Source organism: Poecilia reticulata, chromosome 16 (assembly GCF_904066995.2).
Source record: "Poecilia reticulata chromosome 16, P_reticulata-male-v2, whole genome shotgun sequence".
NCBI lineage: Eukaryota > Metazoa > Chordata > Actinopteri > Cyprinodontiformes > Poeciliidae > Poecilia > Poecilia reticulata.
The window spans coordinates 31,303,034-31,330,582 of record NC_088845.1 but is presented as its reverse complement, the minus strand read 5'-3'; the positions used below and the strand labels follow the sequence as shown (position 1 = coordinate 31,330,582).

The window sequence follows — 27,549 nt, the reverse complement described above, 5'->3', positions numbered from 1 at the left end:
ATGTTGAGAGGTTTTATTTTGGCTCTTTGCATTATTTAGCCTCTTCAGAGCCTCCATATGTTTTCAGTCTGTTAAAGATAGTATTACTGATAGCAGTACAATTTGTACAATGTCTGTTTTGTTTAGTTTTCTTCTTGGAAAAAGTTATTAAAAACAAGTGTTTGTCTAAATTAAGGTGAATTCATGGTTCCTTTTTCCACATAATGTAACCAGTGCTTATGATTTAAAAAATAATAATTATGTCATCGGTATCGGTGATCGGCTGTGATTGGCCCTCATGGATGATCGGAATCGGCAGGAAAAAACCTAATGGGCGCATCTCTAGTTTGTACACTTTGTTTTTTCTATCTAGCTGCCATATTATCTAACAGCTTTACTTCAGATGATCACCAATGTCGAGTAATATGCTAGGACGAAATATTACCAGTTTAATTTTACAGTAATGTCGACAGAGGTTCAGAGTTCTTACAGTGCTGCCATTACCCACAACCTCATCACGTGACTCCTCCACTGTAATATTTTCAAAAATATTCTAACAGATATCTTACATGTTTCACTAAATTAGTGTTGAACGACATTGCAATCAAAAAACCCAGATCAAACACTAAAGTTCTGTAAAAATTTAACTACAAGTCATATTGGCCTTTATATTCATTTAAACTATCGCAGTTTCCTATTATTCTGACAGTGACTGCTTTGAGATTAAGTGAATACCTTGATATGTTTTCTTGTGTGAATTTGAAAGACTTGTTTCAATAAAGAAATTACAGCCCTCTTAAATTTCAGGAACTCAGTTGGAATAGATCTTGATTTATACCACATTTAAAACACTCATTTTGAAAAGATTCTCTGCAGTCAGCAGCAGCACTTGGCTGTGTTTCTGGGTTTTGAACCAGTAAGGAAATGTATATTAGAGCCACAGTCACATTGACTGATTATGTTGATGAACACAACAGCAGGTTATACTTGAGACAAAGATCGTTAAAAAGAGTAACTAAAGTGCTCTGTAATGAGAGAGTCTTAAACAGATTTCTGCTTCCATGTCACAGAGGAGACTGTGTCCCCACACTAAAGGAAAGATTTTTGGGTCATTTGTTATAGCTATTTAATTGGCCTCTTTCACAGCTTTCAGACCAAACTGCACTATTGTATTATAAAATGCTTTCATTTGAATTTCACATTGCACCAAAAATGGTTAAGTACAGACAAGAGAGGTTCAAATGCAGCAGTCCATGAAGCCAAACTTAAGGCTGGATAATGTCAAATAGACAAGACTCATCACAAACTGCAACAATAAAAAAATGCAATACGTTTGTGTAGAGGGGTGACGTATACATTCCCCACATCCAATTTGTCCATGTTTTGTCTATCAACAGCATGCCATCACTATGAAATCTATTCTTTTTAAACCCAGAGTGATTTTATCAGCACATAAATTCATGATCGTGCATATGAAATGTATTAAGGCAAAAAAAAAAAAAAAAAACTTTTTATGACAAACTTACAACTTTGCCCTGCTGTGGTGAAAAGCACAGTTACCTCAGATATAATGTGTGATGTTTGAATTCCTGCATGCCTTTTCTGGACAATGCTGTGTTAAACATGAATGTTAGGTTTACAGAAGACTCTGAACTGCCAGTGTGGCCCTGTGATGGAGCACTGACCTATCTGGGGTGCCCAACTCTAACAAGTCTTTTTTTACTGAGACAATATGGATCATATCCTAAATATATGTGTATTTTTTCAAGATACCCTGTCTGTACCAGCCCATTCAGGGCATTAGTGTACTCGCTGTGATCCATTTTGCTTTGTTTTGAACCAGAGAAATCCACTTCCTGACCCCCATCTGAATTTCATGCGTCACCCAGGTCACATGTCTGAAACCCAGCAATCAGACAGAATAGATCAGCAGAGAGACATTGCAGACCCATCAGAACCTTAAGGACCAGACATCAGTGTCTCTTCATCCCTCCATCATCTCCTGAGGCTGATATTGGTAGAACATTTAACTGACTGATTCAGTTTCTTATTATGCTTTTAGACAATCATGGTTAAATTATTTGCTTATAGTTTATTTAATGTATAATAGTATCAGTCAAAATCATATAAATGGCCATTTAAAGAACAAGTCATACTAATAGATTAACAGTAAATACATTAATATTTCATACTTTAAAAAGGTTTGTTAAGGCTTTGTGTGTTTTATTTTGAAACGTTGGTATATTTTATGAATTCAGTGTTCAGTGGTCATTTAATGTATTATTAATGCAGCAGACACAGACCTGCAGCCCTCAGGCGGTTGTAGGCAGTGCTCAACAGGGATGCCATAGAAATTATACTAAATAAATATGCTTTGTTAATACTCAGTGGTGGATTTTTTTTATCTTCACAATTTTGCTTTAACAATGAATTAAAAATTATAGTGCTGCACTTTTAGCTGCTGTATCAAGACAGGATCACACTTTCCAGCTACTAGATCAGGGGGCTGCAACCTGTGTCTCTGGAGACTCTTTGACTCACTTAACATATCAAACAATGAAATATATTGCTCCGGTTTTTTGTTTCATTCTTTTTAAATGTCGCCATAAAAAAACACCGACTACAGCAGCCCCCGTGGTAAATCTGACCTAGAACCAGACTCCAAGCCTAACTCCTTATTTGTATAAATACGTTGGGAATGCAGAATGTTCACACAACTTTTATACTTTTGGCTGTCTGAGGACACATTTTGAATGACTTTTTACACTTGCTTAATTAAATGTATTTAAGATATACTACTCAGACTGAAGTACAATTTGAGTACTCTAACCAACCTCTATGTATGAACGATTGCTCTATGGATCACTTTTTTTTTTTTTTAAAACAATGAACATTGCCAAAAAATTCTGTCCATCACTGTAAACCCATCCTACCCCATGAGTAGGGCGACATGCGCCGAGGTGGGCGGCCCCACTTTAAATTCTGAAAGGTGCCAACCCTACTCTCAGAGCGATAAAGTTCTACACCACATTGCTTATTTGCTGCTGTGAGCATATGCACTGTGAAGTAAAAAGAGAGATATGCTGCACTGGCTTCTGCAGGTTGCAAAGTCTGAGATGCAGGTGATCGGTTTTTGTGATTGACAACAAGAGACAGTGCTCAGCAATGACCCATCATACTTTTTCACGGAAATCCGTCAATTATGATCAGCAGCCGATCGATCAGCACACCACTGATAACAGAGTTCTTCCAGCAATAACTTACGGAAAAAAACTAAAAATGTCTTATTTTGATGAGCTCTTATTTTGAAATTAGACATTAGCTATGGATGACATTTACTGCGTCTTCTAGAGGTGTCCCTCTGTCACCCTGAAGTGAAAGAAGTCCCTGGTAACACATTGCTTATGGAATCAGAAAGATATTCTGCCCGTCAGCTAGTTTTACGCCTGTCCACTCCAAGCCGGTAAGGAAAAAAAACAAGATAGTTCAGAGACGACAACATCCACCATAAAGACACAAGTGGAAAGAAAACAATGCCAGAACTACTGATGTGATCGAAGGAATTCATGTCTAAAGGAATACGTTCCTTGGAGTGTGTTGCGTAGCTCCGATCAGAAACTGTAGATACACAGCGTAACACCAGCGCAGCTCTAGACTATGTCATGGTGAGCAGTGGGCAGTCTGCGCCCGCTGACAAACTACATCTACAACACACCTAAACTTACTTTGGGGTTTCTTTGGGTTGAAACAAAACCCTATGTAAAGTGTTAGATTTATCATTTTTTCAAGCTTACTGAAATCCCAAGATGTTCCCGGTCATCTTAGTAACCCCTAAGTTAGCAAATAAATTTGTTATTCAGGACATCTGTCTGTTTTTAATAAAGAAACATCTTAAGTCAATTCAGTACCGTTTGTCTGAAACGGATCCGTTTCGGCCAATACTAAACCACATCAAAAGTGAAAATGTACATCCCTAAGCACTTCTAGCTGGTTAGTCTATAGACCTAGCTACAGAACTGGATGCTTCCATCTGCTCCCTTTATGCTTTGCCACCAGACACCTATACACCCAGTTTTAAAGACCAGGGCCAATGTTAATATATTTAAATGGCTTAATCTCAATTGAGATTTGAGTAACCAAAGGAATAAAACAGATGTGATGCTCACAGGAACAGCAGAAAAAAAACATTCTACCCAAAAATCATAGTGGCATAAACAGCATAGCCTGGCGATCCAGAGAAAAGCCAACATTTAAAGAATCAATAAAAACACTTCCACCATTGGCCATTTAAAACTCAAAAAGCGTGAACACCCAACTTGAAAACGTTCAATGGCGGTCAAATAGTGAGTTTGTCAAAAAAGCAACAGAAGAGGAAAAGAGTTAGATAACCAAAGATGTCAAGTTCTGCTGGTTCCAGATGTACATCAGCGTCGGTCCTGGTCGTTCTGCACTTTGACTGGGAGTAGCCATCTCCAGGCAACAGTCCCGTTTCCCAGTACTCCCTGGCAGGGTAGGGGATGGGCTGATGCGGTAGCTAGGCTAACGGCTAACGTTATAGCTGCCGTGGAAGATAAAATGATGGATGTCCAATAAGCAGATAAGGACCAAGACAGAACATACCGTGTGTGCTTTAACGCTAAATGAGCATATCAAGTGAATTATGCACCGCTTTCTGTCAGCACATCTTGGTTTAAAGGCACCACATTCATTCATCTCCCTCCCTTTTCTTCCGCCGGCATCTGTCTCCATCTGCCAGGACTTTAACTGACTGAACGTCGCAACGGCAGCGCCGCTCAAATCGCACAAACCCATGAACCCATTTATGATCTTTTCGGACCGCTGTCTGTGGAAACAGGAGGATGGGGTTGCGAATGTGTGATTTTGGGCATTGCTGCAAAACCACAGGAAATGACCAGCCTCTCACTGAAACATTTATTTCCAATAAAAACGTTCGTGCACGTTTGACATGATCAGAGCATCAACTTGAACACCCTGCCCATGTTAAGCCATCTGCCCTGCCGCGACAGCCTAATGGTGACACGAGGCCGGTTGGCTGAAACAGATGACCGTTTTCTACCCACCTCCTGTTCCCACTGCCTGCCTGCCCGGCCAGCCTGACACACAGCAACACACCTACAAGTCAAGCCAACTTTACACATCCAAGACATACAATGACCCTCAGATTCTTACCTCAGGTAGTGTGTCGAACCAAGTTCCGTGGAGCAGCCATCTTCGGAACCCCAATCTCCCTTCGTTCACACGAACCGAGCCCCCTCCTCCGGGTCAGTATTTACTAGTCAAAATCCAAATTGTATAAAGCTGTTATTTTTGCTATGATCCTGATTATGTTCGTTTCCAACACAAGTGTGTTATCTGGTCTCTGCAGCTTGCGATCACTCTGGACATGGACTTATTGCCGGCGCCGCACAGCTACTTGTGCCCAGAGGTGGGCTGCCCACCGCCTCTACCACCGACAGCTTCTTTAGTCTACACACTTCATTTATTTTAACGAAACTTAATCTGACGTCCAAAGGAGGCCACTTTGTGAGAACAACTAGAAATGATCTTCATTGATGACCACGTCCGATTTCTTATTGGTTTAAAGGTTTAAAAAAAAAAAAAAAAAAAAAACAAAAAAAAAAAAAAAAGCTAACATTAGCTAGCTAGCTAGTAGCTAGCATGTTAGCTGTCTAATAAAATACTGCCATTGGAATTTGAAGACAGTCCGCACAGGACATGATGCTTGACAGCAATACAACCGAAGGAGCAGTCTTGTAAACGCAATGAAATAGCACTTTGTAGTTTAGCGGACAGAGGTTCAGCTAACCCTGGTCTGCCCAGCCCCTCTGATGGAAATATCGGTCAAAGGAGAGGGGCTGCATTGAGCGCGCACTCCCGATTAAGCGCGTTCTTGAGGCATTTCCCACAAAATGGCTGCCAAAACAAACCTAACGCGAGCGCTTCTCTACAACCAGTCCTCGCGACAAAAGTGGTAATATTGACGTGAAAAGGTTAATGCTCAAGTATACCGGTGTATGTTGTGAGCATGCGGATCCAGAATAACTTGTATTTGGCATCAAGCAGAAACGCAGCTTTGACCAGCAGTTTAAAATAAAAACGGGATGTTTTCACTGAATATCATCCCGCATGAATCGGAAACGACAGCAAGTCTTGTATGCTAGACCTGAACTACATACATTTGGAAAATAAATAAATAAATAATAAAAAGACGTCCTGCGCAGCAGCTGCATAACTTCAAGTCTAAAGCAACTTTAAGGTCTCGGCTTCTCCAAATACCAAAACTGAGAATAATGCAGGCGTGTCTGTCTGCTACAGAAATAAGAGATTCAATCATCAAAAAACACAAAAAGTATTTAAATATGTTTGCCTTCTGAAAAATGTGAACACGTTATTTTTTCACTCTAGCATTATCCGCTGATATTTTTTAATGATCAGGGTAGAAGTGTTTCCCTTGTACATGCATCGGACATCTCAACTCTGAACAAATGTAAGGACTCCTTACTGAATTGTACAATTAGTGGTGAAGCCAAAGACGGTCACCGTACAAGAAGTCTTAAAAGACATTGAAATACATGCATGTACAATTATTGCCTAAACAGTGTGGTGAAATATTAAACCCAAAATATTTTATTAAAAAGAAAAAAAAATTCCAGAAAAATCTTTGTAAAAATGAATAGCCTAAGAATCACTACATACAGCAATTCTACCTAATGACACATCCTTGAGCTAGAGACAAACTGTACATTTTTTTACCCAAAAGACCCGTTTACAGGTCAACTATTTGTCAAACCAAACATCCCAGAATTCAAAAGGCTGGTATCACAACAAAGATTACATGACACATCTACATCCTTGTACTTAACCTGGCCAAGTGTGATGATAGCAATGGCCTTTGGGTTTCTCTCAAAGAAATAACTTTATACATTCATCTCCATTTTGGCAAATTTTGTCAGAAGAGAGAGACTAATTTGATATTAGTATAATGTGCTTCTATCATTATAACTGTGTAGAAATTGCAACAGTTAGCAGCAAACTACGGCATGCCCACTAAAGCCCTCAATTTAACCAGTCAGTAATAAAACTACCCTTACTGCATGCAGACTGATGTAGTTTGGTAATATACCTACACCATCAATAATTGCGCAAACTGCCTCCAGAATTTTTGGTCTGTCACTATTTTATCTAGAAGATATCCACGCCACCGACAGCAGAAGAAAAACAAGGCAGTCCAACCAAGAAGTTTTTATCTTGCGTTTCCTCGGAGAATGGTTCATAGACACTTCAGACAATGCTGCATTTAGACTCGGAAAAGAACGCAGAAGCAAAGTTTGTGGATTTTCAAGTCTGTGGTCATGTTTCAACTCAATTACATGTACTTTGGATTTAAATGTGTTTTTATTTACCAATGTATTTTATAAAATCTAGTTAACTTTTGGCTTAGACAGAGAGACAGGGCAAATCATATTTTACACAAATTTATATACAATGTATGTGTTACATATGATAAAACAACAGCTGTGGAAGAACTGAATGGTATTCCCACTAAACAGTTAGAAAGCTAAAGGTGGCTCAGAGCTGTACCTCTGTCAGGTAGACAGAGAATGAGAAGGAGGGCAACTTGAAAGAGATTTGGTTCAACTTGATGGTGATGTTCCACACCTCATTTCTTCTGTTTAGGTGGAGGTCTGAAAACACAAAAACAGAGTCATTATGGGCTTTGCACACTTTACCAAACTCAACAACATCAAAAGAAAGCTGACAAGTATTACAGCAGTTCCCACAGCAGAACCGACCTGGTAGACCAATCCGTTTAAATATTACAGAGCTTGTACATGAATGGTTTTGCACATTTAGATCTATGCATGTTTTCATCTCATCCAGTAGTTTGTAGGTTTGACTTGAGCAGTGGTCCTGAGGAGCAGAGATGTGAGGTTACCTGTAGATGCCCACCACCACAGCGTGGTCTCTCTCATAGGGCTCCAGAGTCAGCTGTTCCTGTGGCTTCATGTTCTCAGCACTCATCTTCTTCACTTCAGAAGCAAAAACTGCCTCTGGAGCTGCTGTGGAGTCTATACAGTTGGCCTAAAAACAACAAAAAGGCTTGAGCTTCACAATTTTACATGCATCAACCTCACTGAGTACATCACCCATAAACAGAGGAATCTGGTGAAAATATGCTTAGTACATTCACCTTCATTCCTACACCCAGTCACAACAAAGGTTCTGCAGTTCACTCAAGTTCAGATCTAAATTATCCTTTATTAGATGCCATTTACTCGTTCTTCACATCATGACCATGTGCTGCCAAAATAGTTTTCATTCTGTAAGGTGATGAGATTAAGGACGCACCGATTTATCTTTGCCGATTTCCTTAACTTTGCGAGATCAGACAATTCTTACACAGGAAGTCGATTCTATCCCCTGATCTTCTCTACCTCATCAAAGGTCTAAAAATCAATCACACTCGTCTTTTGCTCTCCTGTGAGAGGTTTCACTGACAGACCCTGATGTTCCAACCAACCAACTCTTGGTTCATCAACACAAAAAATATAAACCCTTCATACATACATACATCCACTCCAAGATGTTCTACAGAGGATAAAAAGTCAATGAAAACACACAACCTACACACATTCAATGTTAAAATAGTAAAATGAAAATGAATAAAAGATCGTTTAATAACCTAGTACAATCGCTTTGTTGAACAATTTGAATTCAATTGAGAGTACTAGTCAGGTGTAAAACATTCCGAAAGTGGAGTGAAGCCATCATCCACACTTCCTGGCATTTTATAGCTAAATTCCTCAAAGAGATGGAGTGGCAAGTAGTCCGTTGGACGTACTCCGCCTCTGGCCCACCGACAGAGACACACCCTAAAACCCTGAAGGGTGTTTGGTCTCAGGGTTTAAACCACCAAATACATAACAGACTTCAATTAGAACTAGACCTGTCACAATAACTCATTTTATTGGATGATAAATTGGCCCAGTAATTATTGCAAACTTTTAAAATTATTTTCAAGAAAAGTATTAATAATGGCATAACAATGCATTATTATGCATTTATTAGTGTCTCACTGAAACACCAAAACAATTGTATTTTGTAAAGAACACTTGGCACTGGAAGATATTTTAAATATCCAGAACAACCAAAATCAGTAAATAAAAAGAACACACAACCTAAATAAAGTAAATTATGAAGCAGATGTAAAGAAATTGCCCCTCAAAAAATATTAATCATAAGAATCAAAATTATTGAGCTCATTTTAATTAATCATGCAATCAATTGCTTATTGCTTAATTAGACCACCAATGTCATGCTCGCCTGATGAGTCAAATCTCAAATTTCAGCAACTTATCACAAAGCACCCTCTGCTCTTGATGCATTGGCTGTGGAATTACAACAGGCAAGTACCAAAAATCCAGGTTTATGCTCAACAATCAGTCTTTTATTCAAAGATTTACTGTCTTTTGATAAAGTTATGAACAAACCTTTATTGAGATAACAAAGTGTCCTCCATTTTTCAGAAAGTTGTGAGCATTCAAAGCAACAATCCTTGTCTGGTCAGGCTGGGCCACATCGGCAAAAATAACATCCACCATGCCTAAAAGAAAAGGTAACACTGAATATATGATGCATGATTTCTTTCACCATCTGGTTGGACAAATGAGGTGACATTCAACCAGGTGTTCAACAGGATATCTATGAAGCCACTAAACAGACAACAGACAAACCGTTTGGTTACAAAAAACAGAAATCAAAAGACTTGCCTCCAAATAAACACATATTTTAGTAAGTTGTTCAGATGTTATAAGCTGGAATGCAGGAGCTCCTGTAGGTTTTACTGAAACAACCAATTCTGTTCACCAGAATTGGTTGGAAAAGCAGGAACTGTGTGAGACTGACACGTTTACGACATACAGCTCACGCCCACAGCCCCAGCTGTCCTAATGGGGCAATAAGAGGACTGGTGTTTCCAGAACTACCTACCAACCAACATGCGGTATTTGTGTGGATGCCTGGCATCTTCAATGATTGGAATGATATTGGTGCGTTTCTTTGCCACGTTGAGAAGATCACGACCCGATCGATGGGAGAACTCCACCGCATAGACCAGCCCCTCCTGTGACCAAAAGAAAAGTGTTATATTTACTTAAATGAAGGCTTTACTCTTCTGTTAAACAGTAACTGTTTTTCTGTAAGCATATCCAAAAGCCTTCTGTTGAGCATAGTGTACAGAGCAAGAAACCATATTTATTTATGGGGATATTTAGTGTTATTCTTTGCTTCTGGACCTGCCTGGTTTGTGTAAGCCAAATACAGACACTCCTGCTCAATTATATCGATATTGTTCCATATTGGTTTTGCAGGGTTTCCCCCAGTGTATTATAAGCCTGGCGGCCCACCATGCTTTACTAGCCCCCCACCAGGCTAAGGGTTGCTTGTTTATGTTTTTAGAAATATAATTTATAATTACAATTTTTTTTTTTAAATCACTATTTTTTCTTTTCTTTTTCTTTTTAAAGCCGGATCTCTGTTGCTCTGAGCATTTTGACTAGCAGAGCAGATTTATTCCTAAAAGATATGTTTCCATCCATCCATCCATCCATCCATTTTCTTCCGCTTATCCGGGGTCGGGTCGCGGGGGCAGCAGCTTCAGACGGGAGGCCCAGACTTCCCTCTCCCCAGCCACTTCTTCCAGCTCCTCCGGGGGAATCCCAAGGCGTTCCCAGGCCAGCCGAGAGACGTAGTCCCTCCAGCGTGTCCTGGGTCTTCCCCGAGGCCTCCTCCAAGTGGGACGTGCCCGGAACACCTCACCAGGGAGGCGTCCAGGAGGCATCCATACCAGATGCCCGAGCCACCTCAACTGGCTCCTCTGGACGTGGAGGAGCAGCGGCTCTACTCTGAGTCCCTCCCGGATGGCCGAGCTTCTCACCCCATCTCTAAGGGAGAGCCCAGCCACCCTGCGGAGGAAACCCATTTCGGCCGCTTGTACCAGTGATCTCGTTCTTTCGGTCATGACCCAAAGCTCATGACCATAGATGAGGGTGGGAATGTAGATCGACCGGTAAATTGAGAGCTTCGCTTTTTGGCTCAGCTCTCTCTTCACCACGACGGACCGGTACAGCGCCCGCTTCACTGTAGACGCTGCCCCAATCCGCCTGTCGATCTCCCGTTCCCTTCTTCCCTCATTCGTGAACAAGATCCCCAGATACTTAAACTCCTCCACTTGAGGCAGGACGACCCCCCTGACCCGGAGAAGGCACTCTACCCTTTTCCGGCTCAAGACCATGGCCTCGGATTTGGAGGCACTGAGCCTCATCCCGGCCGCTTCACACTCGGCCGCGAACCGCTCCAGTGAGAGCTGCAGATCACGTTCCGATGAAGCCAACAGGACCACATCATCCGCAAAAAGCAGAGATGCGATCCTAAGGCCACCAAAACGGATCCCCTCAACACCTCGGCTGCGCCTAGAAATTCTGTCCATAAAAGTAATGAACAGAATCGGTGACAAAGGGCAGCCTTGGCGGAGTCCAACTCTCACCGGAAACGAGCCCGACTTACTGCCGGCAATGCGGACCAGACTCTGACACCGGTCATACAGGGACCTGACAGCCCGTATCAAAGGGCCCGGTACCCCATACTCCCGGAGAACCCCCCACAAAGCCCCTCTAGGGACACGGTCGAACGCCTTCTCCAAGTACACAAAACACATGTAGACTGGTTGGGCGAACTCCCATGCACCCTCCAGGACCCTGCTGAGGGTGTAGAGCTGGTCCAGTGTTCCACGACCAGGACGAAAACCACACTGCTCTTCCTGAATCCGAGGTTCGACTATCCGACGGACCCTCCTCTCCAGGACCCCTGAATAGACCTTACCAGGAAGGCTTAAGAGTGTGATCCCCCTGTAATTGGAGCACACCCTCCGGTCCCCCTTTTTAAACAGGGGGACCACCACCCCAGTCTGCCAGTCCAGGGGAACTGCCCCCGATGTCCATGCGATATTGCAGAGTCGCGTTAGCCAACACAACCCCGCAACATCCAGAGCCTTAAGGAACTCCGGGCGGATCTCATCCACCCCCGGGGCCCTGCCACCGAGGAGCTTTTTGACCACCTCGGTAACCTCGTCCCCAGAGATTGGAGAGCCCAACCCAGAGTCCCCATGCTCAGCTTCCTCAACAGAAGGCATGTTGGTGGGATTGAGGAGGTCTTCGAAGTATTCCGCCCACCGGCCCACAACGTCCCGAGTTGAGGTCAGCAGCGCACCATCCCCACTATAAACAGTGTTGGTGCTGCACTGCTTCCCCCTCCTGAGACGCCGGATGGTGGACCAGAATCGCCTCGAAGCCGTACGGAAGTCTGTCTCCATGGCCTCTCCAAACTCCTCCCACGCCCGAGTTTTTGCCTCAGCGACAACCCGAGCCGCATGCCGTTTTGCCCGCCGGTACCCATCAGCTGCTTCTGGAGTCCCACAGGCCAAAAAGGCTCGGTAGGACTCCTTCTTCAGCTTGACAGCATCCCTCACCGAAGGTGTCCACCAACGGGTTCGAGGGTTGCCGCCACGACAGGCACCAACAACCTTGCGGCCGCAGCTCCGATAGGCCGCCTCGGCAATGGAGGTACGGAACATGGTCCACTCAGACTCAATGTCCCCCACCTCCCCCGGAACGCGTTCGAAGTTCTGCCGGAGATGAGAGTTGAAGCTCCGTCTCACAGGGGACTCCGCCAGTTTATTATAGGTTTATAGTTTATGCATTAAAAGCCGGCAGCGCTCAGACCAATAACACAGCTGGCGCCGATGTGCATTGCTGATGCGCGCCGCCGCTTGATGAACTTTACCTCAGCGTGGATCGCACGCACTTTTCACTCAAACTGGACTCAGGCTGACCTGTATGGATGTTTTCCAACTTCTTGTGAGGAATTATGTTTCTTTGGAGAACTTTCGCGCTTGCCTCGTAGTCATGCTGGTTTTATATTATTTTATTATTATTTTTGGCATTTTTCTGGTTACAAAGCATCAAACCATATCAACCTCTAGTCAGACAGAGTTAATGCACACGACCACGCTGAAAGTCTCATCCCCATAACTCTAGCAGCCAGAATAGTTTCTGTGACTCTTATTACACTCAACAGACAAGAAATGAAAGAGCTAAAGTTACATTAGCAGCATTTAATTAAATCTCCGTTTTGTTGAGCATCTCTGCGCAGTGCAGCAGGTTTAACCCATGTAGGGCCAGTCCAAGACTGCATGAGGCTTTGAGCAGATTGGACTTGGGGTCCCCTCTTCCTGCTAAAAACATCAGCAGCTCTAACAGCTTCTGTGTTAGATTTAGTGAAATCTAGGACAGGGGGAGTTGTTTAACTGGCCAATCTAAAAAGCAATCAGTTATAATTGCAGTTTAGTAATTTTTATTTGTGAACAAACAGCTCAAATTTAAAGATTAAACTCACAGCATCAGATTGTAGCTGTGGTAACAAAACAATCGAACTATGAATATTGTTCTTTTAACTTTTACAAATTAACCTTCCAGCTCCTTCAAATCTTACATTTAAATGCTAAACAATTTAAAATATTTTAATTTACATGCTAAAACAATTAAATCAAATTTAGCAGCATTGATCATCTTAATAGACAAATGTTGCATTTATGTATCCGTTTTAAAATATTAGCATTTTTGTGGCTCCTGAAGCCCTGGGGAATATGGAGGCGCCGACTTAATTTAGATTGATATTCATTTTAATTGTATTTTTTTTTTTGATTTGTTGTTTTTAAGACTAGTTGTGCATTTAAATAGAATTTCCCTACAAGTACCCAGTAATATTTTTACATTTCTTGTCTACTTAACATGTTTTAATACAAAAACACAGTGGACCGCCTGAGTGGGTCACCTCGGCACCCTGACCACCATGCTTAGCAAGTTTTCTGGGGGAAACCCTGGTTTTGGTAACATTGGCAGCAGTAAGAAATATGGTTGGTGACTTAAAAGATTAATTAGCCAGGTGGACCATTGTCCTCCTGTGTAATTCTGTAAGAAAAAAAAAGTTCTTGCTTCCGTCATATTCTGGGTTATGGATGCCCCGATCAGGTTTTTTGCTGCCGATTCTGATACCCATCACATGAATTGGACTAATTTTTCTCTCTGGCTATAAATGCTATGTGACCTGGCAAAACAGAACCATAAAAAAATCACCTAATTTAGACTGAAACTTGCAGGCACAATGCAGCAACTATTGAGTCAAAAAGACAACAGAAAAACCTGGAATCAGTAACAATATTTAAAACTAAGGTTCTCAGAAAGTCAAATAAATCTCACAACGCTGTCTATGTCAAATATTCTCAAGTAAAAAATGAAACATTCAAAATCAAATGCAGGTTGCCTTAAAATAAACAATCCTAAATTACTAAATCAAAACTGCCTAAGATGATGACTAATTGTTTTGTGCTGGTTCTGATTGACTGTAATTCTGCAGAACACCTGGAGGACGCAGAGGAGCTAAATTTTTTTTCACAGATCATCTGTCTTATGTTAGGTCAGCTAAAGTTTTAATACACATGTAAAAAAAAAAAAAAGAATTTACATTCTGCACCTTTAGATAGCGGATAAATGTGAGAGTTCATTGTGGAATGGAAACAGCGCTCTCTCTGTGAAATATTGCATCTCGGTAGTGCGTTGCAGTAGTTAAACAGCAAGAACAGAACCCAGCGTCTTACACCTCTAGCTCCATGACCTCAATTATTTTTTTGGATTATTCTGACAGTCATGCTCATCCGTGTGAGTGTTGAAAATTGTGTGCTGCTGTACCTGTCATCTGGCTGCTTGGGATGTCTTTTTACCTGCAGTAAGCCTTGATATAGCCAAACTCTGTAAAATTAGGGTTTCCCCCAGTGTATTATAGGCCTGGCAGCCCGCCATGCTTTACTAGCGCCACCGCCAGGCTAAGCCTTTCTTGATTTTTTTTTTTCTTCTTTCTTTAAGGAAAAAAAAAAATGCCTTTTTTAAAAAAAAATTATTATTTAAGCCGGATTGTGAACGTTTCCGTTACTCAGCGTTTCACTACCGGAGCAGATTTATTCCTAAAAGATATGGTTATATAAGATGTGTTTATAGTTTATGCATTTAAAGCCGGCAGCGCGCTGACCAATCACCTCGCGCGCTGCCGTAGCTGGATTAAGTTTACCTGAGCGCGGACACAGGCTGAACTGTATGGATATTTACATCAGCTCCCTGTGAGGAATTGTGATCAGTTATGAGGAGTTATTGATTAAGGTAAGAGTTTAAACCCACCACGTTAGCTCTGTTTGCGCAGCTTTACGTGAACCGCACTAATAACTTGTAGTCGCGCTTTCAGAGGTGCTTTGAGGAGCGGTGAGAAAGAACGATGTATATTTGTGAACAACACATTATGCAGCGTTTACATCTCAACACGCTGCCCAGCGTTTGGCCCCGTCTTCCCCGTAAAGTTTAGGTCTGTGTTCGCGGTTGGTCTGTGTGTTAGTGGTTAACGACCCAGCGCTAATCAGTCATCGTGCAGGTTTAACCCGGTGAGGAGCTTTCGCGCTCTCCTCGCAGTCACGCATCACGCTGATTTTATATTATTTTATTACTAGTATTATTTTTCCGGTTACACTGAGCACCAAACCGTATCAAATGCTTTGTCCACTTAGTCAGACAGAGTTAATGCGCGCGGCCACTGCACATTTGAAAAACTCGACCAGCCAAAATAGTTTCTGTCCCCTTGTTAAAAACTCAACAGACCCGAAATGAAAGAGCTACTAAAGCCACATTAGAAGCATTGAATTAAATATCCCGTTTGCTCATCTCTGTGCAGTGCAGCGGGTTTAACTCATAATACAGGGCCGGTCCAAGGCTGTATGAGGCCTGGAGCAGAATTTGATTCCGGGGTTTCTTTTGTTGCTAAAACCAGCAGCACCTCTAACAGCTTCTGTTTTAGATTTAGTGAAATCTAGGACAGAGGGAGTTGTTTAACTGGCAAACCTAAAAAGCAATAAATTATAATTGCAGTTTACTAATTTGTATTTGTGAACAAATGGAGCTGAAACTCAGATTAAACTCACAGCATCAGATGGTTGCTATGGTAACAAACCTATCTGACTATGAGTATTGTTCTTTGAACTTTTACAAAGTAAACTTGGGAGCTCCTTAAAATCTTACATATAAATGTTAAAATTAAAATCTTTCGACTTATGTATGCTGAAACCATTATGTCAAATTTAGCAGCATTGATACATTTATAGAAATGTTACATTTATATATCTGTGGTCTGTGTTAAAATATTAGCATTTATGGGGACCCTGAAGCTCTGGGAGGCCTGATGGAGCCGCTGACTTAATTTGCCGGTGGACCACCTCAGCGCCCTGACCACCGGGCTTAGACACTGAAAGTGGTGTTTTTTAAATGTCATTAAATTTGTTGTGTTGATGTATTGCTTCAGATTTGCTGCTATGTGCCTGCATGGTGTGAAGAAAGAGGGAGATCGATTGGCACACCACTAATCTGGGCCTTTTCCCCTTAGCTCGGATTGCCTCCGGTCAATTTTTGACCAGCCAATCAGCAACCAGAATGAGAAGTTATGACGTCAATATTTTGCACCGTTTCAGAACTGTAGTCTTCCTGTAGTTTTAGCAATGTCAGCAGAGGAAGTATAAGAAGCCGTTCAGTCCGTGTTGATCACGCTTCCATATATTAAATTATGGAAGCGTGACCCCATCAGCTAGTGATGGGCCAGACGACACAGAAACCTCGGCACATGCGCCGAGCAAACAAGATGAAACCCTGTGTCGGTGTTTGTATCACTTTAAGGAAAACCACGTGACCGATCCAGCTCCGGTGTCGTTTGTATGTGACCACAACCAAATTGTGTTGATGAGAAAGAAACTGTGTTTACACGTTTGTGGGTTTTGTTGAATGGAGATACTTTGGGTTCTTTGCTTTGCGTTGGTTTTTGGCTTGTATTTGAATACCGGCATGAATCAACAGAGGAAGTGGAAGTTTTCTCCCATGTTTGATCATTTCGATCTCATCACGGAAAGTAATTATTACGTCATTATTTCCACTTTTGATCATTTCTCTTTCGGATTATTCAAATTCCTTTCCATGGGATATCTTGAGTTAATTTACATGGATTAACTTTTATTTATATTGAAGGTGAAAAATGTAGAATTTGCTCCCAAGTTTTGTCTTACTGTAACCGGAGGACTTCCACAATGCTAAGGCATCATCGTGCCCGGCATGAGGGGGAGGAACCGGTTAACACTCCCATCTTTATTGAATTTGCCTGCAATGACTTTCTAAATCCAGCAGATGTCACTGTAAGTGACAAAGCAACACAGTCTTAGCACAGTGTCGACACAGTTTGGGAAATGTGTCACACACCCAGTGAGGCCTCATCTGCCCATCACTACTATCCGCCGCCTTGTTTGGCTCAGCATTTCTCTCTCTGCAGTAGAGGATGTTGTTTACAGTGCAGGCAATTTTCTATAAGCTTCATAACGTAGAACAGCCACATTACATAGACAATCGGCAAACTGTAGCAATTGGGGAAAATTTAAACCCTTAACACAGCTAAATGAAGTACTTGATGAAAACTAGAGATGCAATAATCAATCTGTGGGTGACTGGCTTCAACAGCCAATCACAACATTTTCTGACAGAAAATAAAATTGTTATTAAAAATCAGGAACAGCAATTTAGAGCTATGCAAGAAGCAACAAATCAAAATCAGCTTCATGAAAGGTGGAATACAGGAACAGAACATCTAGCTGGCAACTAAGAGGAAGTCTATTTAAGGGTAAACTTAAAACGTTCCTCAGGCCGCATCACTCTGCTTAAATCCCAAGTCAGAAACAGGAAGCCTTAGTGTAGTCCAGAAAGTGTCTTCAGAGACACACTTGTCTTGTATGTGTCCTGGCTTATGGTTGAACCCATCAGGCAAATAGAGAAGCAGCTCTTGAAAGAACAAGAAATCACCATGGAACCATATGAGGCATGTTAAAGCCCAGCATGTTAAGAGCATTAAAGGGTCCTAACCAAATAAAACTGGAGAGCCATACTCACCGGTCCAACAATGTCTGAGACGTGGGACACGGTGGTCCCAGAGGCAGCCCCCAGGTACATGACCTTAGCTCCAGGTTTGATATGGATCTTGTCAATTCCTCCTAGTATAGCTGCTGCCAGCTTTGAGCGGAAAGGATTCCAGGCTCTGTACTCAATCTTGGTCTCTCCATCCTGACAAAAAACACACCTAGTTATTGGGACAATCAATACTGATCAGCAAACAAATCAGACACTGAAGTCACACTTTACCTCCACACTCATTCTCTTCTCTCCGTACACAGATTCTCCCACCACCAAGTTCTTGGTGACCAAGGCGTCCTCCTTCCCTCTGCAGATAAACACTCCTAACACACACACACACCAATTTACTGATGGCTATTCAATTATGAAAGTTCAGACACTGAAACATTTTAAATATGCAGCGGCATTTTGTTTTTATTTCTACTCTACTTCCCATGTTCAGTCAAATTTTAAGAATGGAAGCTAAACTTATTCAAACTAGGGCTGCAGCGATTGGAGTTTCCTATCAACTGTCTTAACCCTCTTAATAATAATAATACATTTTATTTCAAAGGCGCCTTTCCGGCACTCAAGGACACCGTACAATAGTAAAAAAAAAACTGTGACAGAAACAAATAAAATGTAACAATTAAAAATAGATAAAAATAAATAAAACAAAACAATGTATCTATATAAAAACTATGTAAAATCAGGCAAACCAATTGTGTCATGTGGAAAAGGCAGATCTAAAAAGGTGTGTTTTGAGTTCGGTTTTAAAATTTGATAATGACTTTGTTTCTAAGGTATGGTGGTAATGAGTTCCATAAGACCATAATTGTAACTGGGCCGCCTGGTACTTTTCCGATTTTATGGCTGTAAAATTCTCAAAAAATGTGCAATGAGTCTGAATTTTTGCTCTTTTGTCCAGAACAACGTCAGCTTTCAGTATTTGATAGTTATTTAACATTTCTATTAGAGGTGTGCCGATCGATCAGCCACCAATCATAATCAGCCGATTTCCGTGAAAAAATTTATGATCAGTGATCGCCGATCATTGGCTCTTGTTGCCGATGCCGATCACCTGCATCTCATTTCTCAGCCTGCCTGTGCAGCTGGTCTCCTCTTTCCTTCACTCTGCGCAAACACGCAGCAACAAATCCTAAGCGATGTGGAACTATAACGCACTGAGTGAATGGGGAAGTTTGATTGTTGCAGCGGAAAATTGAAGCAGGTCAAAATGCATCAACACAACAAATTTAACATGACATAAAAACAATGCCATACTTGTTGGAGTTTGGCTACATGGAGGCTCACTGCAGTAAAAAAGACATATGGAGGATCAGATAGCAGGTAAAGCAGCGCACAGCTACAAACACTCACCCGGATTAGCATAACGGTCAGAAAGCTAAACAAATAACCCATAAAATTATTTAAGTCTTGGAGCTGCGATGTAAGACGCTGGTTCTGCTCTCGCTGTTGAACCGCTGCTACGCTACAGGTAGTAATATTTCACAGACGGAGCGCCACTTCTGCTCCACCTGGTAGTGACTCTCACACCGAACCTCTGCTTAAAGCTGCAGCATCTAACCTAAAAAAATACATTTTACATACGTATTAAAACTTTCGCTGTCCTAACATGAGACAGATAATCTCTGAAAAAATAATCGATCTCCCTGCTCTGCATAATTACTCTGCTCAGTCAGAAACAGCCAATCAGAACTAGCAGTAATCAGCTAGCCGCCATGCTATCAGGAAGTTTTCATTCAGTAACTCTGGATTGTTTATTGTAATGGATCCTGTATTTGCCTTTGAATGTTAAGTTTTATACTTTAATTTTTTGGCAATGTTGAGAGGTTTTATTTTGGCTCTTCAGAGCCTCCATATGTTTTCAGTCTGTTAAAGATAGTATTACTGATAGCAGTACAATTTGTACAATGCCTGTTATTAAAATTAAATCAATGTGGGGACTCAAAGCAACATGCGACTTCATGCTTAGCATGTCAGACAGCATATTAAAAACTTTTACTGCTGGGTGCTGCAGTGGCACAGGGGCAAAGCACAACCCATGTATTGAGGCCTTAGTCCTCATGCCCGTGGTCGCAGGTTCGATTCCCAGCCCGGCAAAATTTGCCGCATGTCTTCCCCTTCTCACATAACCCTCCTTCCTGTCAAACTACTTCCAAATAAAGGCCACTAGAGCGAACAGAACCTTTATTTTAAAAAAATAAATAAAAATCTGCTTGACTAATGTTTGATAATAACCTTCATGTCGGTGAGGCTCAATCAGAACCCTTTTCCCTGCTCCTAAGCCTCCTCTGCCACCGCCCCTTCCTCCTCTTCCTCGTGGGGTGCCTCTCCCGCCACCTCTGCCTCGAAATCCTCCACCGTCTGGGGACCTAAAGCCTCCACCTAAAAGACAAACATCAGAGCATGGCGTCAAAGAATTTGGGATGCAGCGTTTCAGACCTGCCAGGTGTAAAGCAGACAGGTCCATCGCCAGCCTCCAGTTCTCCAACTTCAACCCTGGTCCACAGAAGCCATTAGCAGAACTCAGATATGATTGAGGGGACCAATCATGTGACTGAGGTGTGTTGGATCAAGAACAACTCAGAAGGTATAAAGTGCTCAACACCAGCAGGGGCTGCAACTTGTTTATGTTCCAGTCAGCTGGAAAGTGGGAACAGACACCCGATGTGTTTGAGCCATTATTGGCTCTGTTGGACAAAATCTTTCACCATGAAAGACAATCTCTGCTCATGAGATTTAAACATTTGGTTTTTAACATTAATCAGCAACAAATCAAAACAAAATAGACTGTGTGCTTTCTCACCTCTTCCTCCTCGGCCCCCCCGGTCACCGAAGCCACCTCTGAACCCTCCACGACCTCCGCCTCGTCCTCCTCTGTCTCCACGCGGACTGAAACCTTTAGCAGATACATTACAGCTGAGAACATCCAGGACAAAACAAGCCTTTCAGGAACTGCAGCACACACACATTGAGGTTAACACTAAGGCTGAAACGATTCCTCGAGTGATTCGAGGACCTCGATTAGTTTCGAGTAGTTTTCCTTAAAATTCCTCAAGGAAAATTTACCTGCCTCCCAGCTTTGTTAATGTATGTTTTATTTAGCGCACCGTGTTCCGGCCAGAACATTATTTGAGTTGCGCGGCGCTCCGACTTCCGCCTCCGAGTTGTAGATGAAAGCTAAGTGTTAGCGGCATAAGGTCCAACCTTCACGTTCGACCAGGGAGGATTTTATTGATTGGTGATAATGCCCGGGGTTCAGAGCAAATGGCGGGAAGAGCGCAGAGGAGTATTTATACAGGTGAGCAGATAGACTGAACACGGCGGGCGGCTGATGGTTACAGTGTAAATGTAGCTTTACAGACGAACCGCACAATAAATTTCATATCACCTCGGTCTCTTCAAATGAGCGCCGGAAATCATTGCGGCGCTACATGGCTGGTCGATGAGTTTCTGAGTGTGACAAACGAAGGTTCTGTAAATATCCGTATTGCTCCTAACCCCTGTTCTTACTCGTCCCATGGTATACCGGAACCGGTAACGGGACCTGGGTGGTGCAGAGGGGGGAAAATGGGTGAACTACAACATTATGAAAACAAGGGTTTATTTGTAGGATTTCTTAATATAAGGTATTTGTTTTAAATATAATACAGCAATGAACCATTTAATTTCAAGAGATTTTTAAGCTAGCAACGTATGTCACAAAACATGTTAAAACCCCTTTACTACTACAATGACACAGATGTCCTCATAAACCCATTAACTTACATGTACGTCCAGGGGTGATAGTAGTTTTAAATTCTTGGGGGTACTATGACAAAAATAAATAAATTATATATACATATATATATAAATAAAAGTTGGGTAGCTCTTGAATTGCTACAAAATAAAGCTGTATTTCCTCCTTCAGCCCACTGGCTGCAATGTTGACACCTTGAGATGCCATGAGACCTAAATCCTGAACATCATGGCATGGAGTGATCCCAGTTTTCCAGGTCTGGCATATAATCATTCATTTTAGCTGTTAAACTGGTTCTATTGATCCTGTGTCCAGACAGAGGGATAATCAGTACCCCAGCATCATGACCTGTTTGTTCTGAAGATCCTGCAGCTTCCACTTCTCTTCCTAACATGGCGCCTCCTCACCCTGACTCTCATACTGACAGGAGGAACCACAGAGCTCTGTTAGGTTAAAGCTCATCTTCTGAAGTTGGGATATTTTTCCTCCAACAGGTTCCAGAGGAATCACCTCAAACCAGATGTTGGACTGGATTTTATTTCAATGTCATTTGTTTATGTTAGAGCCTCATTTTCAGCAGTGATGAAAAAGGTTATTATTTTGGAGAAAGCCTCATCAACATCAATATTTCCACTAAATAAGAGGCAAAAAAATTTTGTTTGATATAAAGGAAAAGCCTCTCAGACTCTGAGCTCGACAGCAACAAACTATTTTTTTATATTAGACAATTAATTTCACATAATTATCGCGGTAGACACCATTTGTTTGTTAAATACTTAATGAAACATATTTACCGTGTTTGATGTTTGCTGTGAATGACGTGATACACACAAAGAACGAGGTAATTAGTCCAAGTTTGTCATTTATTGAACGTTCAGAAACTACAGGTGCTGTGATGCGTCAAGACAAACCACTCGCACCTTTTTACTCTCTGTCTCTCTGTCATTATAGCACACCCGTTGCCATGGCAACCTCCTGCACTCCACAAGCCAACCAGAGATTGTTAAAAACACAACATTCAGTCCGTTACAATATTAGGTTTGCAGGCTTGATATTTATTTTGCTATCATTAATAAGCCTCTCATAAGCATAAGGTTGATTAGTTAATTTTAAACTCCTGCTCTGCTAGTTATTTTGGTAATGAAACAGAAACGCACAGAATTGCATAACACCATGTTGAAACAATAATCACTGAGATTATTATTATTGTTGGATCATTAATTTGAACACGTTTTGTTGATTTTGTTGTTCTTTAATAAAGTTATGAACGTTTTAACCCAGCCAGAGGAGGACGTGCTGCTCTCAGCCTCCTGGCTGCGTTCAGTTTGTCATCTGATGCTGAGATCGACTCAAAACCTTCCCGATCGACATTTTGCCCCCCTGCTCTAGCAAAACAGTTCAGAAACAATATGAAATGGTAAAAAAGTTATTTATTAACTGATTAAGTCATGTTTTAGATTGTTCTTGAAAAACTAATCAGTCGTGGCTGCACAGTTTAACCCACTGATCTTTTTACAGCTGACAGCCGCTCCTCTCTCTTGCAGGTACTGGTACCCCCACTAAACCTTTTAGAGGTACTCAGTTCCCTGCTGTACCCCCTTACTTTCACCCCTGTGTACGTCACAGTAAAGGGGCTAAACAAGCTGGTTTTTTTTTTACTTCCAGCAAAAAATAGCTGGAAGAAGTAAAGTCTTAAGTGTAACAAGCTGTGAAAAAAATGCCTCGTTGTTGGGCTTTCTAATCAAACATTTCCTCTTTACAGTCTTCATTACTTAACACTGACTTAATATTTAAGAACCTTGCAGTGGAAGTTTATGTAAAGTAATTTGTTTTATCCATTTTATTTGGGACAAAATTCCCCTTTGTAAACACTTGTCACAATGTACAGAATTTTGATGTTAGAAAATCTAAAAACATTTTAGTTTACTTAAACATTAATCAAAAGTCATGCATCTTAACTCAGCTATTTCGTAGCTAAAATATTTTTGTTCCAACACTGAACAAAAATATTTTTTGTTGAGATTTAAACATTTGGTTTTTAACATTAATCAGCAACAAATCAAAACAAAATATTGTTTTGATTTCGTTGAGAAATCGTGAGTCTCCCCAAGTTTTTTGTTGAGAAAACAGTCCAGGTTAATGCTAGCCACGTGTTAATGCTAGCCTACTTTGAGCCTGTTTCTCTCAGCTCTCTGTGCTCGTCCATCTCTAAGAGAACAAAGCAGACCGTGAAGCTTCACAGGATCTTCTGGCCGTTTTTCTGCTTCTCGCGCCTCGTGGAGGGGGGGGGGCTACAGCACGTGCTTAGCAAGAAGACGAGGTTCCAGCTCGAATTAAGCGCTGTAATTTACCAATGAAACTTCACTAATGAATACAACTTTATGCATTCGTTACATCACAGCGTGTATCTAATAACGCGACCCTATATCTGGTAGCACCTTATTTTCACCTAGAGTGATTCGCACTATTTTTAAAAAGGACTGCGACGGAGATGAAGGCCAATTTCTTTTCTGAACCTCTGAACCCAGAACAAGACATTAAAGACACCATGAAACGGGACCTAAACCCCGTCACACGTGTTGTTACTGTACCTGGTCTCATATTAGTTGAAGATTAGCGATGAAACAACAACCCGAAAACTTGTGCGGCGCTTTTCCTACAGCGACTCCAAATCTGCGTTTCACCACACACAGTGAACACGTGTGGATGTACCGCACATGCGCAGAGAGGCTTCTTCTTCTTCTTCTTCTTCTTCTTCTTCTTCTTCTTCTTCTTCTTCTTCTTCGTTCTTTCTTTTTTCTGTTTTCATCAGTTACCAAATAGAATGCACTGCCTCCTCCTGGGCTGGAGGATGGGAATGTAGACAAACAGATTTACCTTCTCCGCAGTCTGTCAAGGAACCTACCAGCCAGCTTATTTAGTTGTATCTGAAAGTACTTAAATTGTCTTCAGGGCTAGTTTGCCGCTGCTGCAGGTAAAATAGGAAAATCGCCCATGTTTGCCCTGATTTAGGATTCATTTTCCTATTCCTTCTCCAGAAGTTTGTCCCCTTTCATGCAGGTAGATTCCAGGTTCTCATAGGGTCACGTAATCTAATGATTTATTAAATGGTCTCTTTTCTTTATTTGAAAAAAATAATGCTCTTAGGAATTAAAAATAAACTCCCCAAGAAAAGATTATATTTATTATATTGTGATTAATAAGCTTAGTAATTCATCTAAAAAGATTTTTACTGGAATGGTATAATAAGATCTGGGAAGTTTTTTTTTAAATTATTATTATAATTTATAATTCCATCCATCCATCCATCCATTTTCTTCCACTTATCTGTCTGGTGCACAACTGTCTGCACCATTAAACATAGCAATTAACGATAAGCAACGCTCAACTATGCACACTGTCCAAGGTGCAATAAGCAAAAAGTAACCAAGGAGAAGGAGCACCGTGACTGTTTTCATCCTCCCTCCTGCTGCAAGTCTGTCACCATGACAGGAGGCGAAAACAATGCTCTGCATTCTTACGTTCTGTTTTATTTATTCGCCAATTATATATAATTGGCGAATTATATATATATATATATATATATATATATATATATATAAATCCCCTTCTCACCCTCCGCGGGTGGTCTGTTTCATCCTCTGAGCTCAGGTCCTCTACCAGAGGCCTGGGAGCTTGAGGTTCTCCTCCAGTATCTTGGCTGTGCCTAGAACTGCACATTTCTGGACTGAGATGTCTGATGTTGTTCCTGGGATCTGTTTGAGCCACTGCTCCAGTTTGGGGGTGACTGCCCCGAGGGCCCCGATGACCACAGGCACCACTGTGGTCTTCACCTTCCAGGTCTTTTCCAGTTCCTCCCTGAGGTCCTGGTATTTCTCCAATTTCTCATGCTCCTTTTTCCTGATGTTGTAGTCACTTGGTATTGCTACATCCACCACAACGGCTTTCCTCTGTTCTTTATCCAGCACCACAATGTCCGGTTGGTTCGCCAACCGGACATTGTTGGCGAACCAACTATATATATATATATATATATATATATATATATATATATATATATATATAAACATTTTATGAAATAAAATAGCTACTGCAGTGTACACAGAGCATTACAAGAACACAGAACGTCTCTCAGTGAGGCTTCAGTCCTATGAACCTTAGTAAAGATCCGTCCAGAAGAATTTGATCGTTCCTGAATGTCCTATTACTATATTGCACTTTGTTCACAGCGTTGTCCCATGTTTGCAACACCTCAGTCAAAACCTCCACACAATAATTAAGCGCATGAGTGACAACTTTTGTTCATCGCAGATGCAACATGTCTCTCTGTGCAGTTAGCTTTGCTAACATCATATCCACAGAGCTTACCTTTCTACCTTTTCGGACTAGAATTATAAAGGTTCGCATGAGCTTATTTTTTACATTTTTGGATGCTGCACAGCCATTATTTGAAGCATTTCAATAACCAATACATCAATACAATCCTTATATCCAGGTCTTTCACAATTTATATGTTATTAATCCATAACAACTAAATAAATTGCTAAAAACTGCAAAGAAAAATCCCAAAAACGTAATTCGGTTCATAATTTTTTTTCCAATATATTGCAGACATAACAATTTCCTAATCTTATTTACCAAACTTGTCAATACAAAAAAGCTGTACGGAGGCCTTCTGAACCATAGAACTTGTATTTTGATTTTTTTGCATAAGTTAGTTTTTCACATACTACCAAGTTTATAACATCTATCCAAAGCCAGAATAGAAATGTGCGTGTCATATAGACTTTGTATATTGTGGCGGACATTTTACGACAATGTATGCTATTTTTGTCCTGTTTGTACCGTTACTGTTTCTCAATAAAGATCTATATAGAAAACAAAAAACAAAAAAAAACGTGTACAGCACACGTGGCTTCGTTTTGTACACCACTTCCTCATAGGTGGTGCAGTACGCTGTATACGTGGCACATTGTGTATGGTACAGCATTTTGTACCCGCCCGAAAATAAAGTCCGACGGGAAATGAAGTACTGTGAAAATATCTCACGATATCTTATGCTATCGACGTAAGAATGGGAGATCCAAACCAGGAAGTGATTGCGCAGATCTAAAAACCATATAGATGGATATCGCGAATGGATATGCCTCATGTGTCTGGTTCCTCCGTTTACTATAAATCTGTGAAGTCGTAAATGCGGCCATGCAGCGCTTCTGGGACATGTGGATTGTCGGAAAAGTAAAATTCTTACGGTTTTATATGCAAAAAAAAAAAAAAAAAAGCTCTACCTTACATGGTTCGAATTCTACCGGCATTTGAAAAATATTTACATGCAACTCAGACCGCCGACGATCCGACCCTCCGTAAAGGGGCTTGCTTTCCTTCCAAGTGCCGCTAAAAGTTGGACAAAGTCCCACCGTCTGTGAAAGCGAAGCGCTGCTGATTTTACATGTCGCCATATCTTATGATTTATGCAGCGCTATTACTGACGATTCGACAGACATCTTCTATTTCCTATATTAGGGTTAGGGTTTTGATCGACCGGTCGATCGCGATCGAGTATTGAGCACCCCTGCTGTAGAACAACATGAGATTAGCTTTCTTTCCTCTTTTTTCTTTCCTTTGGTTTGTTATTTTCTTTGTATTTCCTTTTAATTAATGTAAAGCACTTTGAATTGCCATGTTGCTGAAAATGTGCTATATAAATAA

General features: G+C 41.3%; 3 protein-coding genes across 4 annotated transcripts in view; all 3 read right to left on the bottom strand.

Annotated features, from left to right (window-relative positions):
• Positions 1-5,304, bottom strand: part of dyrk1b (dual-specificity tyrosine-(Y)-phosphorylation regulated kinase 1B) — a 73,335-nt gene extending 68,031 nt beyond the window's left edge. The window contains exon 1 of the mRNA XM_081597489.1: positions 5,170-5,304. The gene's annotated coding sequence lies outside the window, so the exon portion shown is untranslated. The remainder of the gene's footprint in view (positions 1-5,169) is intronic.
• The window catches only part of ppox (protoporphyrinogen oxidase), a 171,427-nt gene that overhangs the window by 111,800 nt on the left and 32,078 nt on the right, over positions 1-27,549 (bottom strand). The window lies entirely within an intron of this gene.
• Positions 6,605-24,589, bottom strand: fbl (fibrillarin rRNA 2'-O-methyltransferase). The gene is made up of 9 exons (XM_008432835.3): positions 24,432-24,589; positions 20,908-21,000; positions 20,340-20,486; positions 18,327-18,421; positions 18,078-18,248; positions 9,991-10,123; positions 9,492-9,604; positions 7,937-8,082; positions 6,605-7,685 (listed from the first exon to the last, which is right to left on the bottom strand). The coding sequence occupies exons 1-9, from the start codon at positions 24,439-24,441 to the stop codon at positions 7,661-7,663; spliced, it is 933 nt and encodes a 310-aa protein (XP_008431057.1). The 5' UTR covers positions 24,442-24,589; the 3' UTR covers positions 6,605-7,660.

Coding starts and splice junctions, on each gene's coding strand:
- fbl (XM_008432835.3), bottom strand. Junction 10,124..18,077: donor TCTCAGACATTGTTGGACCG/GTGAGTATGGCT, acceptor TTTTGGTCACAG/GAGGGGCTGGTCTATGCGGT. Junction 7,686..7,936: donor GTGGTGGTGGGCATCTACAG/GTAACCTCACAT, acceptor TTGTGTTTTCAG/ACCTCCACCTAAACAGAAGA.